Source organism: Corythoichthys intestinalis, chromosome 6, assembly GCF_030265065.1.
Source record: "Corythoichthys intestinalis isolate RoL2023-P3 chromosome 6, ASM3026506v1, whole genome shotgun sequence".
In the NCBI taxonomy this organism is placed as follows: domain Eukaryota; kingdom Metazoa; phylum Chordata; class Actinopteri; order Syngnathiformes; family Syngnathidae; genus Corythoichthys; species Corythoichthys intestinalis.
The window spans coordinates 97,075-115,951 of record NC_080400.1 but is presented as its reverse complement, the minus strand read 5'-3'; the positions used below and the strand labels follow the sequence as shown (position 1 = coordinate 115,951).

Here is an 18,877-nt window from a genome sequence, read left to right as displayed (position 1 = left end):
GGTCTTCTTTTAGCCGAGTGGGCATACACATTAATGTAAGCATGTTTTCGAGGCCCCAAAACTAACCTATTTACTGATTTGGTTAGCAAACCATCGGGCTTCGGCAAGGCAACGGCTTTCAAACACGAAATTTGATCTAGGTTACAATGCTGAGCCTTTATTAACTTAGCACGGTTCCCACAACTAATTTTCGAAGGTGGGAAAACTTTTCCTCCCACTAGATCGTTTCCTAGAATTAGCTGAACCCCGTCAATGGGTAACTGCTTACAGACGGCGACCCTTACAGGGCCGACGACTAGCGGGCAATTCAAATATAGTTTATGTAACGATGCCCGAAATGGGATCATCCCAACACCTACAACTAATGTGTCTGTTTTGCAAGACGAGACAGCCGAAAAAGGTAACACGGAGGCTAAGATGAAGGACTGGCTTGCACCAGTGTCACGTAAGATTTTTATTGGCACAGAGTTGCTGCCATCAGGTAATAGTGAAACTTGGCCTTCAAAAGTGAATGGCCTATATGATTCCTTAATTTTGTCAATGTTAAACCCCTCTACTGCTAGATTGCATGGTGCAGAGGTTTGTTGGACACAACCGATGGTTTTGGGCGGAGTAGAGGTCCGACGTTGTTCTTTCCTTTCGAGGACAGGGCAGGCTGCTATTCTCTGACCCCTCGGATGACAATAAAAACACTCCCCATTAAAATGAGAAACCGAACTAGGCCGCGAGGAACCACTAGGCGGCACTTTTTGTCTTGTTAACGTGGAGTTAACCGAAACTCGATCGTGGCGGTCGGCAGACCACACACCCCTATGAGTTAACGCAAATTCATCTGCCATAACGGCAGCCTTCGACACGGAATCACGCAGCTGCTCAAATGTAAAAACTTTGCTCGCCACACACCAACGATCTAACAGTACAGCCTTCTCACCAGCGAATTCAACATTCAAGTTTGAGTCGGCACACTCCCGGAATTTCTGGATTTTGGAATTGGGGGGCTTGAGATATTGATTTCAAGTGATGATGTCCCTCTAAGCCCCCAATTTACTGCAAAATGGACCCGAATTTGTGTTATGATCGTGCTAGTTATTAGGACACCCCTCTGTTATTGAGAGAGTTGGTACGCTCCATTAGCCGCGGGAGCTAAACAGAGGAAAAGCTACGAGTGACGTCACCACTCGAAATTAATATCTCTATAAAACCATAATACTGTATCAACAAAACCATTGCAGCACAAACGATTGACATCATTTTTATATAAATTTGCGTCAGATGTGGGGGGGAGGGGCAACTTCATGGAGGTCCGTGTAGATGTTCACAAAGCACATATAAAGTGTATACGGTGTCGTCCTTTTTTTTTTTTAAACTTCCGGGTCATCCTCTTGCCGTTGTGTTGCGTGATTTTGCTGCTGTGCTGTGAGCCGTTTGCTGTTGTGCTACGAGCTATTTGCTGTCGTGTTGTGGCAGTTGGGATTCTTGCTTTTGCCAATTTGCAGTCGCGGTTTAGGAATTGGGGATCGTGTTGTGGCAGTTTGCATTCGTGCTGCGAGCCATTTGCTGTCGTGCTGTGGCAATTGGGGTTCGTGCTTTTGCCAATTTGCAATCGCGCTTTAGGAATTGGGGATCGTGTTGTGGCTGTTTGCATTCGTGCTTTTTTCTTTTGCAAAGCGTTTACAAGTTGGGTTTGTGCTTTTTTCTATTTTGCAAAGTGTTTAGACTTTGCATTTACTTGAGTCACTCGTTGATTAAAATGTACTTCTACCACGCCAAACTTTTGAATTTTTCTTGAGTAGATTTGCGAAGAAGAAACACTACTCTTGCTTCGCTACTTTGGGCTACACTCCTCGTGACATTTTTCCTCTTTAGTCTACATATTCGATTTGACTTTTTTTTTGGCAACGATGCCAACAGGAGCTCTACAAGTTTCACCAGTGATATGTCGCAACAACAATGACACGGCTCCATTACACCAATCAGGCTCGAGCTCGCCGTTCCACGATGGCGCCGGCCCGTTCAATCACGCATTTAACTTGGAGCGCTGCCCTCAACATGACTCGGATGTGCGGATTTTAACCTCTCCCCCAACTTTGTCACCAATTGACCTCGGAAAACTGGAGAAATGATTCTTTTCATTTCATAATAGGAACTATTCACTATTCAAACTATTTTCTCCACTGGAGGGCACTCATGCTTTTTTGACGAACGATGCTTTCTTTCTGTTGATTTTTTCTCTTTAGCCGGAATTCAATGATTTTGTTTTGTATTTCTTTGACTTAATGCGGTTATCTAATAGGTGATAGTTCAGTATAATAATAACAACAGTTCAGAGAGATAACGTTGTGCTGATAAAAAAAAAAAAAAACATCACTAGAACTACCAAGGGTGGATCAGTTGATACAAATCTTTTTTTGTATTCAGAGAAGGTTCATCTGACCCTAATCAGCATAACTTATGTGAGCACTATGGTCCTCATTACTCATTCCCATTCACACTCTCAAAACCGCAGGGTTGGATGGCTCCAATTAGCATCTTGAGTGTTTGTAGGGCATGGCTGCCTTGCTTTGTCGGACAGTGGACCGCTCAGGCGGGCAATTGGGCGGACAACCTTTTTACATATTTCAAAAGCTGCAGTTTGCCTACAGTACAAGGGACAAAAAACAAAACATTTTCATGTGGTGACACTTCGCCCTTTTCCCGGGGCTATGTATCGCAAGTTTTTGCCGAAGAAATTTTTCCTTCTGCGCCTTCCTTGCGCCCACACGAGAGTGAGCCAATTCCTTTGCAAGACGCGCCAAGAAGTCCATCCGTCTCTGTTGCCTTCCGTTGCATGCCTGATACAACACTTATGCATTCATATTGTAGAACACGGCGACTGGCCATCTGCGTGTTCCTCCGTGTTTGACTGAGCCAAGGGAGCCCTGGATTTGCAAATATTCAAGATGCTAATTGCAGCTATCCAGAGTGAAACTCCCCCTTTCACACCGAGGCAGCGATTCCACAGGAGTGTGTGTGTGTGTGGGGGGGGGGGTCGTGTGCTGGATTGCTTGTTTGAGTAGTGGTCCATTGTTTCACAAAGCCAAGTAGTCAGTTTGGTATTGGGGTCATTAGATGCCTTTCAGTTTTTGATAGCCAAAAAAACCCGCAGGACTTCCAGTTAAAACAAAACAAAACAAAAAATCAAACATCCACAAAGTTATTCACGACTTGAGTATTTTTTTTTACTTGTTCTTGAGTACATTTTTTGAATGCCTACTTTGACTTGAGTAATGTTATTTTGAAGTAACGCAACTGGAGTCAAATTTTTGGCTACTCTACCCACCGAAGGTTGACCCCGTTCGCACCCGGGCATTATTCACATTTGTTCCGCCATGACTCTAAACCATTTGTCAATTATCAAAATAGTTTCATTTGCTTATCCGTTAGTTGTCCATGAATTGTGGCAGCCTCAAATAACGGCCCTCTGAATGAAAGCCTACAGTTTATTCTGCCTTGGACTTTTTTCCCTTTTCAATCCAACCGGTGCCATCGGGGCTACGGCTAAACGTGAGTATGTGCGACTGAACCCAAATAGGAAGAATTTGTGACTCCAAAGAAGCATTTTTCACATGCACCGTTGTGGCCTGCGACCATGTGGGGGCGCCATCTGTCCCACTTTGCTGTGAGTTGACAGTGAGCGGAATGCTTTCCAGGTAGCCTTTAGCGCTGTCGGGACTCGGCGGTGATGGCCGACCGCTCTTTTTTGGCCACCTCTCTTTTCTCCTTATCTCTGTGTGAAAGAGTGGCGGCGGCTCGCACGACGCGCGCAATTTGCGCCGATGAAGTTACAGGCGGCGAGCTGACTCGCGGATGGAACAGAGCGTGCAAACTCTTTGACTTGAATATGACTTTTCTGGCTCGGGCCAATGACACGAGTCGGACCGGTGAGTGGTTCGGAATGGAATGTGAGGCGCTGCGAGTTTATAGCAAGCGTGACTCCTGGGCTTCCAAATTTCCTGTTGAAAAGAAGCACATTTTTTTCTTGCCTTGTGTCTATCAAAGTCAAGATAGTCCGTTTTCTGTGGGGCGGGGGGACGGGCCTTCATTTTCAACCTTTTGTAATGCGGGTGCCCATGAATTATTCATGCCATTTCTGTTGAATTTGTTCCAGGACGTGTTGATTTGAGATTTTCCATTTGTGGGCCATTCTCTATTGACTTTCTGTTGATTTCGGAGCGTTCCTTTTAATATTGGCTCCTTCATTTTGGGACACTTGGGAATCACTTCCTGTTGTTTCTTTTGTTTGATATTGGGTCACTTCCTCCTGTTGATTTTCCAGCATTTCTGGGTCCATTTCTATTGATATCAGGTCACTTCCTGTTGAGTTTGAGTGCCTGCCTATTCATTCGTGTTCTGTAAACCCAAAATCAACAGCAAATGACCCCAAAATGAAACTCCGTTTGAAGTGGGATGGCAGCAGGCAATAATTGCCTCATGACAATTCACAGCAGGATGAAAGGCGCTTGTTTTTCTGTTTATTAGTCGTAGAATGATTTCCTGACCCGTAATTGATTGGTATTGTGAGCTTTGCAATTTTGCATAGTGAGGTGGGTTTGAGTCTTACTATCTCTCTCCAGGAATCCTCTCCGCTACCGTCCCCCTGGTCCGAGTCCGTGAGTCGGCTGATGAGGAAGCCGGATCGACTCTACTTGGACATCGAGGAAGCCCCGAGCGGCGGCTCCTCGCCGTCGGACACGCCCTGCGCCGCCCGCAAGAAACAGGTGAACTGCCCGAGCGCTCCTAAAACGACCGCTATTTCATCAGCGTGGGGAACGCCCTCTCGCGAGGCCGAGCCGACGCCGCGTTCTCGGTCACGCTGTCCATCGGGCCCAAATCACTTTACTGCGCTCCTTTAGTGTTGCGAGCTCTCCCATTTTTCTTGCTTAAGAGCGACTCGGTGCGACGCGTTCCGATAGTTTGCCCGTGTTGCCGACCGGCCAGTAAAGAAGAACTTGATTGATGATAACAGGTGCAGATCTTCGGTAAACTTGCAAATAGGAGGTTGATTGGAAACAATGAGATGGTCATTGAAATATCAGGATGAAATAGTTGTTGTTGTTTGATGAATCAGTACATATATAAATGGATAAATGTCAATGAAATTTGCTCTGCTGGTCGGTCAACTGCCTCAGGTCACTTCCTGTTGATTTTAGATCACTCGTCATTGATCTTTGGTCATTTCTAGGTGTCTTCCTGTTTAAATGGGTCACTTCCTATTCGGGTCACTGTGGATTTTGGGGCATCCCTTCTAGTCGATTGTGGGTCCCTTCCCATTCATTTGGAGGTAACTTCCTTCTGATTTAGGTTCAATTCAAGGCTGTTGATTTTAGATTGAATTCCAGTTTACATGTTCATTTTGGCTCACTTGGTTTTGGGTCACTTCCTAATTATTCTGGGTCACTTCTTGTTGATTTTTGGTCTTTCTTTCTGTTGGTTTTAGTCGCCTCCGGTTCACTTCCTGTTCATTTAGGTTCAACTCAAGATCACTTGTTGATTTGGGTGAATTTCTGGGTCACTTCCGATTCATTTTGGCTCCGATTTTGGCTTGATCATTTAAGTTCAACTCAAGTTCACATGTTGACTCAAGGTCTCTGACTTCCTGTTGATTTTGGATCACCTCTGATTAATTTTGAGTCACATCCTGTCAATTTTGGGTGACTTGTTTTGGTTTTGGAGCCTCGCCGAGTAGAGGTCTACCGATATCTCGCCCGGCCAATATGTGGACTTTTTTCCGACATCGGCCATCGACAAAGAATATAAGCTGATAAAAAAGGATTTTGAATTGTTGCCATCGCTGACTGACGGTAGGAAGGACCCTGCAGCAGTTTGAAGGCAGGGTGCTATAGGAAGCTTCAGGCTTATAGGCTAAGATTTTTTTTTTTTAGCTTGCATGAGAGAATATGCAACTTTGCTTTAGCCTTTCAAGGTGTTTACTTAGTGAGCCTTACACTCCAAATGTAACTCATAGCATTAGCTTTAGCATGGCGAGCATCCTCTTAAACTCTCTCTCTCACTTGTTTGCATGTCATTGTGACGTTCCCGGTGGGTTTAATGACTGGAAAAGAATGTATTGTTTTTGCTGAATGTGTATAATCATCAAAAGAAGTGCTGCTTTCGCTAGCACTAGACCGTGGGTCGGCAACCCGTGTTTTGAGAGCCGCATGCGACTCTTTAGTGCTGCTCTAGTGGCACCCTGGAGCATTTTCAAAAATGTTTGAAAGTGGAAAAAAAGGTTGAGGGAAATATATTTTTTGTTTTGATATGGTTTGTTTAGGAGAAAAAAAAATCTTAACGTTTTCCAATGCTGTAAAAATGTGTAGAATAAATATTACATTTCAACATTTCTGTTAACGAAGATAGCCTGCGACACACGTTTCTATTAGCGGGGCGGGATGCCAGGAAGGTGGCTATTTTGAAAACAAACCGGTGTTCAGCCGAGTACCTGGTTGGGAGTGAGAGAAAAAGTGCGATTCCATTACTTCTGAAGTACTTAGAGGAGCACAAAAATACATTTAAGAAGTGGATTGCATGGCCAAACGCCACTTTCTTTGCAGATAATAAAGCGTGGAAAAGCCTTCACAGATGGTGAAGGACACATTCATCAACATAGCAGATCACCTATTTGCAGACTTCAAAAACAAAACCGAGATAATAAAGAGAATCAAAGACATGGCCAAAAAAAGGGGCATGTTACGCACGTTCCATTTTGTTGTTTTTCCAAACTTCAAAATAAAAATGACATCAAAAATTGGATTTCTTTATTGCATTGCTATAAAAGCAACGAAACAAGCCATTAATATTGGAATGAAGTTAAACTTGAGGTGGCATCGTACAACATAGTCACGCGGTGCGTTGGACGCACTGCGGGGAAAACGCTAAACATTAAATCATGAAGGCTCATGATGTATTTTTAGCCGATGTAGTTATTTTGATAGTAGGCAGTAGTAGTAGTAGTAGTATACAGTAGCGAATACAGATACAGCATGTGTTGCCTTCATTATGAGGCTAATTTAAGGCTTTTCATTTTTTGCGGCTCCAGACATATTTGTTTTTTGGTCCAATATGGCTCTTTCAACATTTTGGTTGCCGACCCCTGCACTAGACTGAATAAATCCTTTCAGTACCAGGTCATTGTAAATTTGAAGTTGTTGAAGCAATAAAAAAAAAAAAATTCCTTTCATAATGTAAGTGTTTTGAATTGAAAAGTATACAACATATAGACCCTACCCACGTGACGTCACAACTCCGCTCTCCTGAATGGTACCGCCCAATTGTCCGTCAAAACATAGTGTTAACCTGTTACGGCTACGTACGTTCCTCCTATTTACGGCGTGTTTTTCTGCTCCTTAACATTAATAATCAAAATGGTGAAGGCGTGTGTGGCTGTTGGTTGCACTAACAGAGAAGATGGAAGGAGAGACTTGAAGTTTTACCGTATTCCGAGGGATCCAAAGAGGAGAGCGAAATGGACGTGAAAACTGGGCACCAAAAAATCACCACAGACTATGTAGTAGTCATTTTATATCCGGTAAGATGCATTTAAGATATACTTAGAGGGTTTTGGGCTGACAAATAACCACAATTAAGATCATTGCTAGGCTAATCGCCGACAACATACACGTATGTATGTAGTGAGAGTGCTATCGCTAAACCATATAAACATTAAAAGCCTTAACTCCATTGACAAACGACATGAAATACATTAGACTTGACAGTGGATGTTAGCGATAACAAAAGATTTTGAATTGAAAATTTCGTAACTCACCTTTCCAAGCACAAGATAGATTCCTGCCGAATTTTCGTGGACGAGGACCTGTTTCACCCAACCAGCAACGAAGTACTTATAAGCCTCCAAGCTCTTGAAGTTTTTCAAATTTTCGTGAGAATAGGCAGATTTTGTGTGGACAAGATAATTGTAAATATCAGCGTAGCAGATGTCAGGCAGACAGGGCGAAGACAGTGGGTCGAAAAACATCGATTTGGGCATCAAATATGGATCTGGCGACTGTATAGAACGAAGCTTTTCCACATAACGCCTTTTATGCAACACATCCAGTGAGTTTACGGCATCAGAAAGCACCGGGTCTTCCATGAAATGCATTTTAAATTCCTCGATCGATTGAAACCAATGCTAATACAGAGACAAAATGACGGACAAGTGGGCGGAACCATACAGCGAGCACGTGGTTTTGTGACGTCGGTGGGTAGGGTCTATAGATAGTGTAGGCTTTCAATGTATTTTATTGTTGTTGTTTGTAATTCATCTGTCTCTCTTTCCTTCTTTTCTTCTCTCCCCCACATAACTCCTTCCTGTTTGCTGCTTTTCACTAATAAACGAGGCATGTTGAATGATCACAATGGGGGTATAGCATACTACCATGTGATATATCAAAACTGTTCAGACCAATCAGACATTTAGATTTCCATTCTCCGTGTCAAGCAGCTGAACAGGGCAGGTTAAAAAAAAAAAAAGTATATACGCTTACAAAATCAGCTTTGGATATTGAAAATCGGCCCAAATTTTTTTTAGATTTTGGTATTGGCAGCAGCATTTGAAAATCCCATGTCGGTCGACTTCTATTCCCGAGTCGCGTCCTGTTCATTTGGGATAGCTTCCTGTTGATTTCAGGTCAGTTCTGCTTGACTTCCTATTGATTTTGGGACATCAGCTCCTGATGATTTTGGAACACTTTTTGATGTCCCGTGAAAAAGGTCTACTCTTTCATTTGTTAGGTCTGGTGAATCCCCCCAAATTCTGCAAACTGCGTGATTCAAGTCCTTCTGTGGTATCTGTACAAGACTGGCAGTCCATCAAGTGTTGAACTGAGTTTGATGGTTGTCTTGGTCTGGGATGCCAAAGGACACTAGCGTCTTTGTCGCTCGCCCGTCCCGGTGACTTTTGTCTCTTTCTGATTCGGGTCCAAAACAGGCGCTCATTGTGCAGCTTTTGATGCCAGTTGCTTCACCCGAGGTAGCGGCGAGGGCACAAAAGTCTTCTTTGGCGGGCCACAGAAGAGCCGTTGTGTTTAGATCCTCGTCTTCTTTAGGGACGGTTCCGAGGGGCCGGCGAATGCCTGGCAGGCATCCGCGGAAGCGTCCCGGGCATTCAGCGCCGCCGGCCAGCTTTCAAAGGATCGACGGGCCCACACGTCTTTATTGAGATGTTTGACGAGCTCGCCGTCTCTGTCCTCTCAAAGGCGCATCCGCGCACACGAGGTCTTTTGTGGCCTTCCGTCACCTCGAACGGTCAGATTCGGCGCTCCCTACCTACCGCAGAGCCGGCTCCGCCGTTTGTTTCGGTCCGGATAGACGGTAATTGAAGGATCGGGCCGTGTCGTTTCAGCGCCTCGTTTTCGACCGGAGCCCGAACGAGCGAGCGGAAGCGTCCGGCCAGAGCGGGCCTGGCGTTCCTCGAGGCGCCTCCGTGGGAACGAGAAGCAGAAGCGCGAAAGCGGTGAGTTTTTCGCTGTCGCCGTGGCCGCGTGAAGTAAAAGGATCCAAACAAAGGCGTCAGAAAAGTAGGCAAAAATTGTTGACTAACGTTGAGCGTGACGTTGCTTCAAAGTACAAGTAGTCATCCCAAAAACGAGTCAAGTATTCGGTGAAAAGAATACTCCAGTTATGAGTAACTGTAATTGTGAGTAACTGCTTATTGCTGTGTCAGATTTTTAAAAAATTGAACAAGTATTTTCATTTTTCTCAGCAAAATATCAACGACCGTGTTAGGCCAAAAAAATACAAACAAATAATCAAATCACCCGTCCAAAGAGCATGAGTGCCCTCTAGTCGAGAAACCATATTTCATACTATAAAACCATCATCTGCGAGGCCAAATGAAAACTGTTGGAGGTTGAATGTTGACGGCAGCGTTCTATGTCGAATACTTCTATTTTTTGATGGTGGTTTAAAGACTCAACGCGATCTTAGGGCTTCTGACTGCAAATTCGTGTGTGGTCCTATGACTTTATCGTTACGTCTGATTGGAGTCGTGATTATTCGAGTTGTCCGATATTATCGGGTAGCCGGTGTCAATAAAAGCATTTGGAAATCGGAAAATATCGACTGTTTTGGGCCAATATACATACGGCAGTGCGTGACATGTCCACTTGTTGGCTGCCTGGGTTTCTGGTATTTTGACGCCCCATGCTGGCGCTAGGTGTAATTAGTTTAGTAGCACTTTCTGCCGTCGTCGTCGTATGTCGACACGAGCTAATTACGAATATAGAGAGCTACTGTAAATGGACGTCTGCAGCGAGTGTACCATAGGAGTTCTTGCCATCTCGCCACGTTGTGCCTTATACAAGCATCGCTTGTAAGTTATATTCTTCCTCTGTTACATTGCGTTACATTGACGTGAGTCACTTTTTGAGAAAAATGGCTGGAAATCAATATTTTTTTTTTTTTGTATTTCTTTGGCTTAATGCAGTTATGTAATGGGTTGATATCAGTTTATATGCTGAGAAAAAAAATAGCATTGTTTAAAAATAATCAAACATCGTTAGCAGTTACTCACTTGAGTACTCTTTTCACCAAATACGTTTTGACTTGTGCTTGAGTACATTTTTTTTGGGATGACTACTTTTACTTGAGTAATATTATTTGGAAGTAACACGGTTCTTAACATTTCCGGCTACTCTAGCCACCACCGTTTGCGTGCGAGCTGTACTACCAGTTGCTATTCAAATTGACACGCGGTGTATACATTGCCAAATTTATTTGTGACGTTATTTCATGTTATTGACAAAAAGCTGAGCGCCTTGCAGCACATATTTAGTCAATGACACGTGTCAATTTTTTTTAGGGAAGCTGTTTTTCGCTTCAGTCTTACAGCAGTGGCCTCTTGATCAAGATATCATTTAGCTTAGCAATTTCTAGTGTTCCAAACTTGAAGAAAGCGCATTTATCAAGGTTTCCTCGGCCGTGGCTTGCGTCTCGGTCCGCCGAACGGCATGCTATCGCGCCAGCACCTTTGCTATTGGATGGGTTTGGCACAAAACTCTCACTGCCCCCTCTGAGGGGTGGGATCAGGGTCGGCACCTTTCAAACTAAATTTCTCCGGCATCGTGGATCATTTTTGGAAGACGTTTGCCTACTTGTGAGAAAATTAAAAACAAAAAAACATTGGGATAAGGTTTCAAAGTTACTGGAAAATTGGTCTTGAAAGTCTTTCAAAAGTGTTTGAAGTCGGACATGAAAAAGATGTACAAACCACTTTTCTGAGTGTCTACTTCTTTCTGGTGATGTGGGATGATATCATTTTTTCTGTATATTCCTACTTGAAAAAGTTTGAAGGTGATCAAGGGTCATGAGCGACCCCCCACTCGCCTCTCTCTACATTGAATAAAAGCCAGCGGACCGAGAGCGGAGATTCGGAAGCGGAAAGCTTTTCAGCCCGGGCTTTGTGCGTGCGCCGGCTGCCAGATCCGCCTTACGTCAAACGCAACCTTTTTCATGGAAATGCAGAGAATAAACGGGTCAGGAGAGGCACATTTTATGAGCTTGTTTATTAGCCAAATTCGGCGCATTTGTGAGGGGATGTTTTGTGTCAAACTCATTTTTGTCAGACGGCCAACAGGGACTGCCACAATGAATGTCTAATCACGTGGCGCCCAATCATCCTTCTGCTGTGAATTGAAATGAGTTTATCACCAGTAGACGTCCAACATTCCCGTTCAAACGGATTTCACATCTATCCTTGTCAATGAAAATATAGACCATCACGTAGAGTAGACTATTAAAAAAAATGAAAATCAAAATTTGACGGTCAATTCATGGTTTACGATCATTGGTCATCTCAAAATGGTACAAATCCTCTTTTTTTAACCTCTTTAATTTCAGATTAGTAAAGGAACAAAAAATGAATGGAAATATAGCGTATTGGCCCGAATATAGGACGGTCCTGATCAGGGCCGGAGTGGGACTCATTTTCGGCCCTGGAATTTCATGCCTCAGACCGGCCCACTCATTTAAAATTATGTCATTATGCATACACGTGTTAAGTTCAGTGTTCTCTAAAGCCGTGTACTGTAATTCTGTGTATTCCAATTCAGTGCAGGCAGGTCATGGTTGTTTAACAAGGTGGCTTTATTTTAACAAGTGCAACACAACATATTTTGAACAAATTTAAAAATGGATTTAAAAAAAAACTATATTAAATGATACATTTGAAAAATAAATTAGGCCTGTCAAATGATTAAAATTTTTGATCGAGTTAATTACAGCTTAAAAATTAATCGTAATTAATCGCAATTCAAACCATCTCTAAAATATGCCATATTTTTCTGTAAATTATTGTTGGAATGGAAAGATGAGACACAAGATGCATATATACATTCAACATAAGGTACATAAGGACTGTATTTGTTTATTATAACAATAAATCAACAAGATGGCATTAACATTATTAACATTCTGTTAAAGCGATCCATGGATAGAAAGACTTGTAGTTCTTATAAGATAAATGTTAGTACAAGTTATAGAAATTTTATATTAAAACCCCTCTTAATGTTTTCGTTTTAATAAAATTTGTAAAATTTTCAATCAAAAAATAAACTAGTAGCCCGCCATTGTTGATGTCAATAATTACTTACACAATGCTCATGGGTGCTGAAGCCTATAAAATCAGTCGCACCCAAACGCCAGCGGAGGGCGGCAAAACTCCATAAAGCACAATTAACAAGTGGGCATGTCATTGTACTGTCATTTAAATCTGTCTGAGCAGGGCATGTGCGTTAATTGCGTCAAATATTTTAACGTGATTCATTAAAAAAATTAATTACCGCCCGTTAACGCGATAATTTTGGCAGCCCCAAAATAAATGAATAAATAAGACCTTTTCTGCAACATCAAATATTAACAAAATGAGTGCTTACAGATAAAACAAACATAGCAACATAACAATATGAATAATAAAGAATACGTATTGCACATTGTAACAACTTCTAATGATACTATTATCCATTTTCCATTTCCACTTTAAAAACGCCACGTAATTGATTATATTAATTCTAATGTTCACTCGCTGAACGACATGGCAATCCTACCTTCCAGCTCTGCACCTGTGGTGTGTTCATTATGGCTAATGCTTGCTGCTACATATCCCTTGTGAGGTGCTACAAGAAGCCAAAGTTTCCACAATTACATATTGTCGTATCACACGGTGCAAGTTGCATTTTATTCGCCATCTGGCCTTACCACTTTCGTTGTAATCCTCTGTAGTTTGAGGCAGCAAGGTCGTTGCATGAAAAAAATTAGCTATTTTCGCGCATTTTGCCGATTCTTTCACGAGTGCTTTTCTCTTTTTAATTCTTATTTTTCAGCGCCACCCTTGCTCTTTTTATCCATCCGAGCACCGAGATAGCAGCTAATTTGGCTCAATACAGACTACAATTAGGGGGCGGAGCTGCATGCTGTATTTTTCGTCTGCACACGTGAGGATGAGTCTGGAAAAAAAAATAATACTGTTTTTTTTTTTTTTAAGACGGCCCACAGGGACAGCGGTAACAGAATGTAAGTTATACTCAGTGACACTGTCATAAATAAATACCAAACAAAAAATGATAACAGTGTAATTTTTTTTTTTTTTTTTAATAAAACGCGGACCGGCCCATCTGGCCGGCCGGCCCTTCTGGAATCGTCCAGAAGCTCCCGATTAGTCACTCCGGGCCTGGTCCTGATTATAAGATGACCCCCTCTTTTTCAAGACTCAAGTTTGAAAAAGGACTTTTTGAACACCAAATTCATTTTTATACTGAAAATAATGACGGTACATCTGAAACAAATGATTATAAGAATATATTTGAGAGAGAAAAAGCATGCTATTTTGTCTCATTCAAACCTTGATATCTGAACATTTAAATATGTAAACTAAAGTGCAATCACATTGTTAAATGAATAGCTTCTGGTTTTTGAAATGTAAATAAACCAATCTATTGTGATAAAACAACATTATTGCAATAACTGCATTAACCATCAAAGTGAGGTCTAACTGTAACTGTAGTCTTGAAACAAATCTGAAAACATTGCAATAACATAATGCAAACTGGTTAAACTTGAGAGTAGCTGAGATCCGTCATGACGGAACGTTACTCCTCAAGTTCAGCATTCGCTTCAATATCTGGCGCCATCTAGCTTCGTGAATGGGTATAGTGTCTAGACCCCGAGTATAAGACGACTGCCACTTTTTCAGTCTTATTTCAATGCAAAAAACACCGTCTTCTAACCAGGCCAATACGGTATATTTTTTAAAATTTGATATTTTTCATTTTTTTTCAAAACAAACATATTAAAAAGGGATTCATTTTTATTTGTAATCAATGAATTAATCTTATTATCTTTTTTAAATGTTCATGTATATTTTTAAATTACCTGTAAATCTTATTTTTTGAAATGTTCATTCGTTTTTTAGCATTAAAAAAGCTCATCTCTTTTTATGTTTTTGTTTTTTAACAAACAACAAATAGGGAAAGGTAAATATTTTCACTCCCCCCTACATTTTTAAAGAAACATTTTTTTCAATTCAGTTGTTTTTTTTAAATGTAAAAAATGGATATTATATTATTAAATACTCTTTTTATTTATTTATTTATTAAAAACACAAAAGAAAAAAGGCAATTTGTTGTCGTTTTCCTCCCAAAGGTTTTATTTATTAATTTCCAATTTAAAAAAAGGAAAGAAACCGTAAATATCCTCTTTTGTATGTATTTTTTTGTTTGTTTCTAATGAAAACCAACATTATTTATTCAATTTAATTGAGATTTTTTTTTTTTTTTAAAAGGAAAATACAGTAACAATTTTTTCCTTCCTGTCACAAGAAAAATGAGGTCAGTGCACATGATTTGCGGGCCGCTTCTTGCCCCGGACCTTCGGTTTGACACCTAACATGTTTAGCTCATACAAAACTCCTAAATGTTATTGATGTGGGAATAAAAATAAACACAACATATCGAAGCAATACGTAAAGGGAATGCGAGAAAATGGCGGCTCCTGGAAAGGTAAAAAAAGAAGTCGGCGGCTTAGTATTCCAGGGTCCCGGAGGGCGCTACCGAGCAAGTTTGCGTACGGTCCATTGAATACGTGGGTCGGTTGGAAAATTTCACATAGGAGAGCGTTTTCAAGACGCGCTTCGGCGGGAATGTAGCGAGCGCAGGACAACGTGTTTTCGGTATCGCAGCAATGGATTCAGATGGGCTCCTGCCACCTTTGACTCCCACTTTTGTGCCAATGTGGAGATGGAATGCAATGTTGTGTGTGTGTGTGTGTGTGTGTGTGTGTGTGGCTGAGCTCACACGGAATGTGCTGCTTGCTTTTATTTACTATGAGACAATGATTGATTTGAATGTTTTTTGCCAGGAAAACGCTATGTTCCCACTGTCCCGCGTCCAGAAACATAAAATAAGTTCTGCGTATATAAGTATTACTTGAAATGTTTTCAGAGGAGGGAAGTAACATTTACAGTGATCCCTTGTTACTTTGTGCCCTTGGTCCATCCCACATTTTTTTCAATTAAAATAAAGATGATATAAATACAGTCTTTTATTTAAAAGATGCATGCATGTACAAATCATTTTCTTTTATATATATCTCATATCATAATAATGACACTTCAGTGCCGTTTATTAAAATATACAGTGGGGAGAACAAGTATTTGATACACTGCCCTCCCATTGGCAGTGTATCAAATACTTGTTCTCCCCACTGTACATATGAGTTTTTTTTCTTTTCAATTATACTTTGGGGAAAAAAAGGGGTAAAAAAAACGTGTTTTATGTAACTCTTTCCAATGCTCTTAAATCTTAATTAATACATCCAACACACAAGCACACACACACACACAACCACAAAAACCAAAACAAAACTGTGTATATACATATATGTATTTTAAATGTAAATAAGATCCTCTTCTACTTCAGATTTTCGGATTAACCGTGATGAAAAAGAGGGATCACTTTACTCTGTGTACATTTACTTGAGTAACTTTAAAACAAACACAAAAAAAAGTACTTCAAAGACAGTGGCGGATGCTGGTCTTTCAATGAGGGGAAGCTGAAAGTGTGTCCGCCTGGGAGTGCTTCGAGAGGGTGGAGGGGCCGCTCGGTAGGGAGAGAAAAGAGAGTGCCAGAAGTCAAGTTTCCAAACATTAGCAATATAGGACCAAATAGCAATAGGAAAAAAAAAAAAACCCACCAGAAATGGAAGCTCCATTTTTCCTTCGTCATTTTTAACAAAGCAAGCGTCACTAGAATCTTTATGGAAATGTCCGCTTCAACTCGGAAGAACGGAATGAAAATGGAAAAATGTCTCCCGCGACAAGATCGCCAATTTGCTCAGTTTGCTGTCTGCGCTTGGTTGACTTTGGTGTCTGCAGTCACGTTTGTTCATTTGCCCCTCCCAGTCCAAATACATTAAAAACAATAAAAAAGCCCCAAAACCAACAGAAAGTGACCCGAAATCAACAGGAAATAATCCTGAACGGCACCCAAATCGATAATGAACAGGAATTGGTCTGGAAATCCCTAAGATGAACTGGAAATGATCCAAAATGTACAGGACTGGACCCACGAGTAACCTCAAATTCTAAGAAAGTGACTTTGGCTTCTATTGACAAGGACAGACGTACAATTCATGAAACGAGCTGTGAATGCGACTACTCGGGTGCCTCTGACGGCGCTCCACATCCGATCCATTTTGACTGGTAGGGGGCGAATGAACTTTATTTATTTGGCCTAAAATAAACATGTCCGGCCCACGTGGGATCTAATTGCCACGAGCGTGCCCCCGGAGCCAAAATAAGTTTGACGTCCCTGTTTGACGTCTGCGAAGCTGCGCGATGAATGAAAACAAGCTGCGTGGTAACCGATAAAAGCATTGTAAAATGATATCCGATAATATCGACGTTGGTTTCGGGCCAATATGCGTGTCGCCTTCAAAGTGAATGCCCAAGCCTTCTGCCTTTGCGCGAGGGCCGGTCACAGCAGTTGTGCTTATTGACCATTAGATGTCTCCCAACTAAGATGCGAGCAGGTCGTTTGCATTCACGGTGCAAAAATGATCTGAAATGATTGAAAAAGAATGAACGATAAACCCGTGACGTACCGTACTGAAGCCTGTGTCAGCATTTTGAGCCAGAAGCACCGTGTGAGCTATATGTGGCCCTTTGCACTTGCACTTGATCCCCAAAAACATTTAGTGGTGTAAAATACCGTTTCAAATTGGCTGTCTGTTTATCTCCAAATCGTGTCTTCCCAAAATCATAAAAGGCCGTCCACGTCACGGCGAGCGCCGGTGAAAACGCGAGCGCCGGCGGGCGCTCCCGGACGAACCTACGCGGCGACAGAAAATTGGACGCGTGCAGAAGAGAAGGTGAGCGGCGATGGAAAGCGGCTGAGTCTCCGCCAGGGAAAGAAAAATGAGGAAAGCGTACGAGCGAGCGTAAATCACGACAGCGCCGCCTTTTCCCGACGTCGCCGTCGTCTCCTACTCGAAAGCTGGGCTTAGCAGAAAAATCTGTCGACTGGTTATCAAAAGAAAGACTACATTTGTTCTCTCTTTTTGTTCTTTCAGATTTGCAACAAGATGAGCGGTGAAGCACGAACAGGTAGGATGACAACCGCCACGCTCCAAATATTGTCTTTTGTCTCACATTTTTTTCCAAATCCACTCATGACTATATTGAATGCAAATAATCGCAATTCATCTCAAATTTCATTGTTTTAAGTGCGCGTGAACTCATTGACGATGTCTAATCCCTTTGGATGGCAGCGCAAAGACTCACCTTCCGAGTAGCGACCGTAACGTCACATAGTCCACTCGCGCAGGCAGGTCATGAATTGACCACCTACGTAAAGTCGCCGTTGCCGCTCGCGGGTGTCTCCGCCCGCAAGTCTTTGCGCCGTTCACGGTGTTCTTGTGTAAAAAGTGAACACTTTTTCTGCTGACTAAAAGTAGGTTAAGCTTCCTTGTGAGTGTTAAAGGTTTCCGACCCCTCAAATGAGTATTGTCTTGTCTTGATATGACCCAAAAAAAGGTTTTATTATTCTGTGCGCAATGTGAATTACACCGTGTATCATTTCAATGTAACTTCTCCGTGAGGCATCACGGCTGTGGGATTTGACTGCAGCGGAAGCTCGGGTCGCAGTCACGCGCGCGATGTGACGAAACGGCGCGACCGGATGCTAGTGTGACGTTTACGCTACGGCTATTTGGCAGTTTGATCTGGCGTCAGTCCGGGAAAGCCGAGCGTCGGGCACCACGTTTCTCAACCCTGCCGAGATTCTAGCGGACTGGTATTTATCGTCGGGTTGAAAAAAGGCTGGATCTGAAAAAGTTTATTTTCTATGCCTACTGTACAAGTTGTATTTTGCGCATTCCTTTTGCTACAACTGCAGAAATGTATTTTCCACTGCCGTACATGACATGTTCTGCAATTTTATGTTGCTACTGTATAACTCCAAAAATATTTGACTCAAAATGACTGATGCTACCCCTCACTCCGATTGTTTTCGAGAGCCATGTTACTTTCCGTTAGCTAACTTTACACCAACCCAAAAACAAATGACTTGACTGTGATATAATGAACTGCAATTCACAAAGAGAACATGTGAGGGCAGCACATTCGCAAAGAGAACATGTGAGGGCAGAACACTCCGTCTCTGGCATTATCTGATGCCACTAAAAACTACTGTCCTTACTTGGCTCTTAACTGTTCTGAGGCAGGAGCAAGAATGTCTTTACCGTCCCTTGTGATGCCATCCTTACTTCCACTTCGCGGATTTTCCCGTCACTGCTTGGAAGTGTGGATGTGACCAAACCCATTGGCCACTCATTTCCAGGTACTTGGCTG

At 42.2% G+C, this 18,877-nt stretch overlaps 1 protein-coding gene across 5 annotated transcripts in view; it reads left to right on the top strand.

The window, feature by feature from the left end:
• Positions 1-18,877, top strand: part of LOC130917906 (stAR-related lipid transfer protein 13-like) — a 109,731-nt gene that overhangs the window by 11,306 nt on the left and 79,548 nt on the right. For 3 of the 5 annotated variants that reach the window (XR_009063532.1, XM_057839672.1, XM_057839678.1), the window contains exons 3-5: positions 4,614-4,757; positions 9,380-9,490; positions 17,599-17,632. Coding sequence is in view for 4 of the 5 variants with exons in the window: in XM_057839672.1 (XP_057695655.1) it covers positions 4,614-4,757; positions 9,380-9,490; positions 17,599-17,632 (289 nt within the window). In the remaining variant the exon portion in view is untranslated. Of the gene's footprint in view, positions 1-3,696; positions 3,921-4,613; positions 4,758-9,379; positions 9,491-17,598; positions 17,633-18,877 lie in introns of those variants that run through there. The other 2 variants (XM_057839674.1, XM_057839673.1) reach the window with 2 other exon arrangements.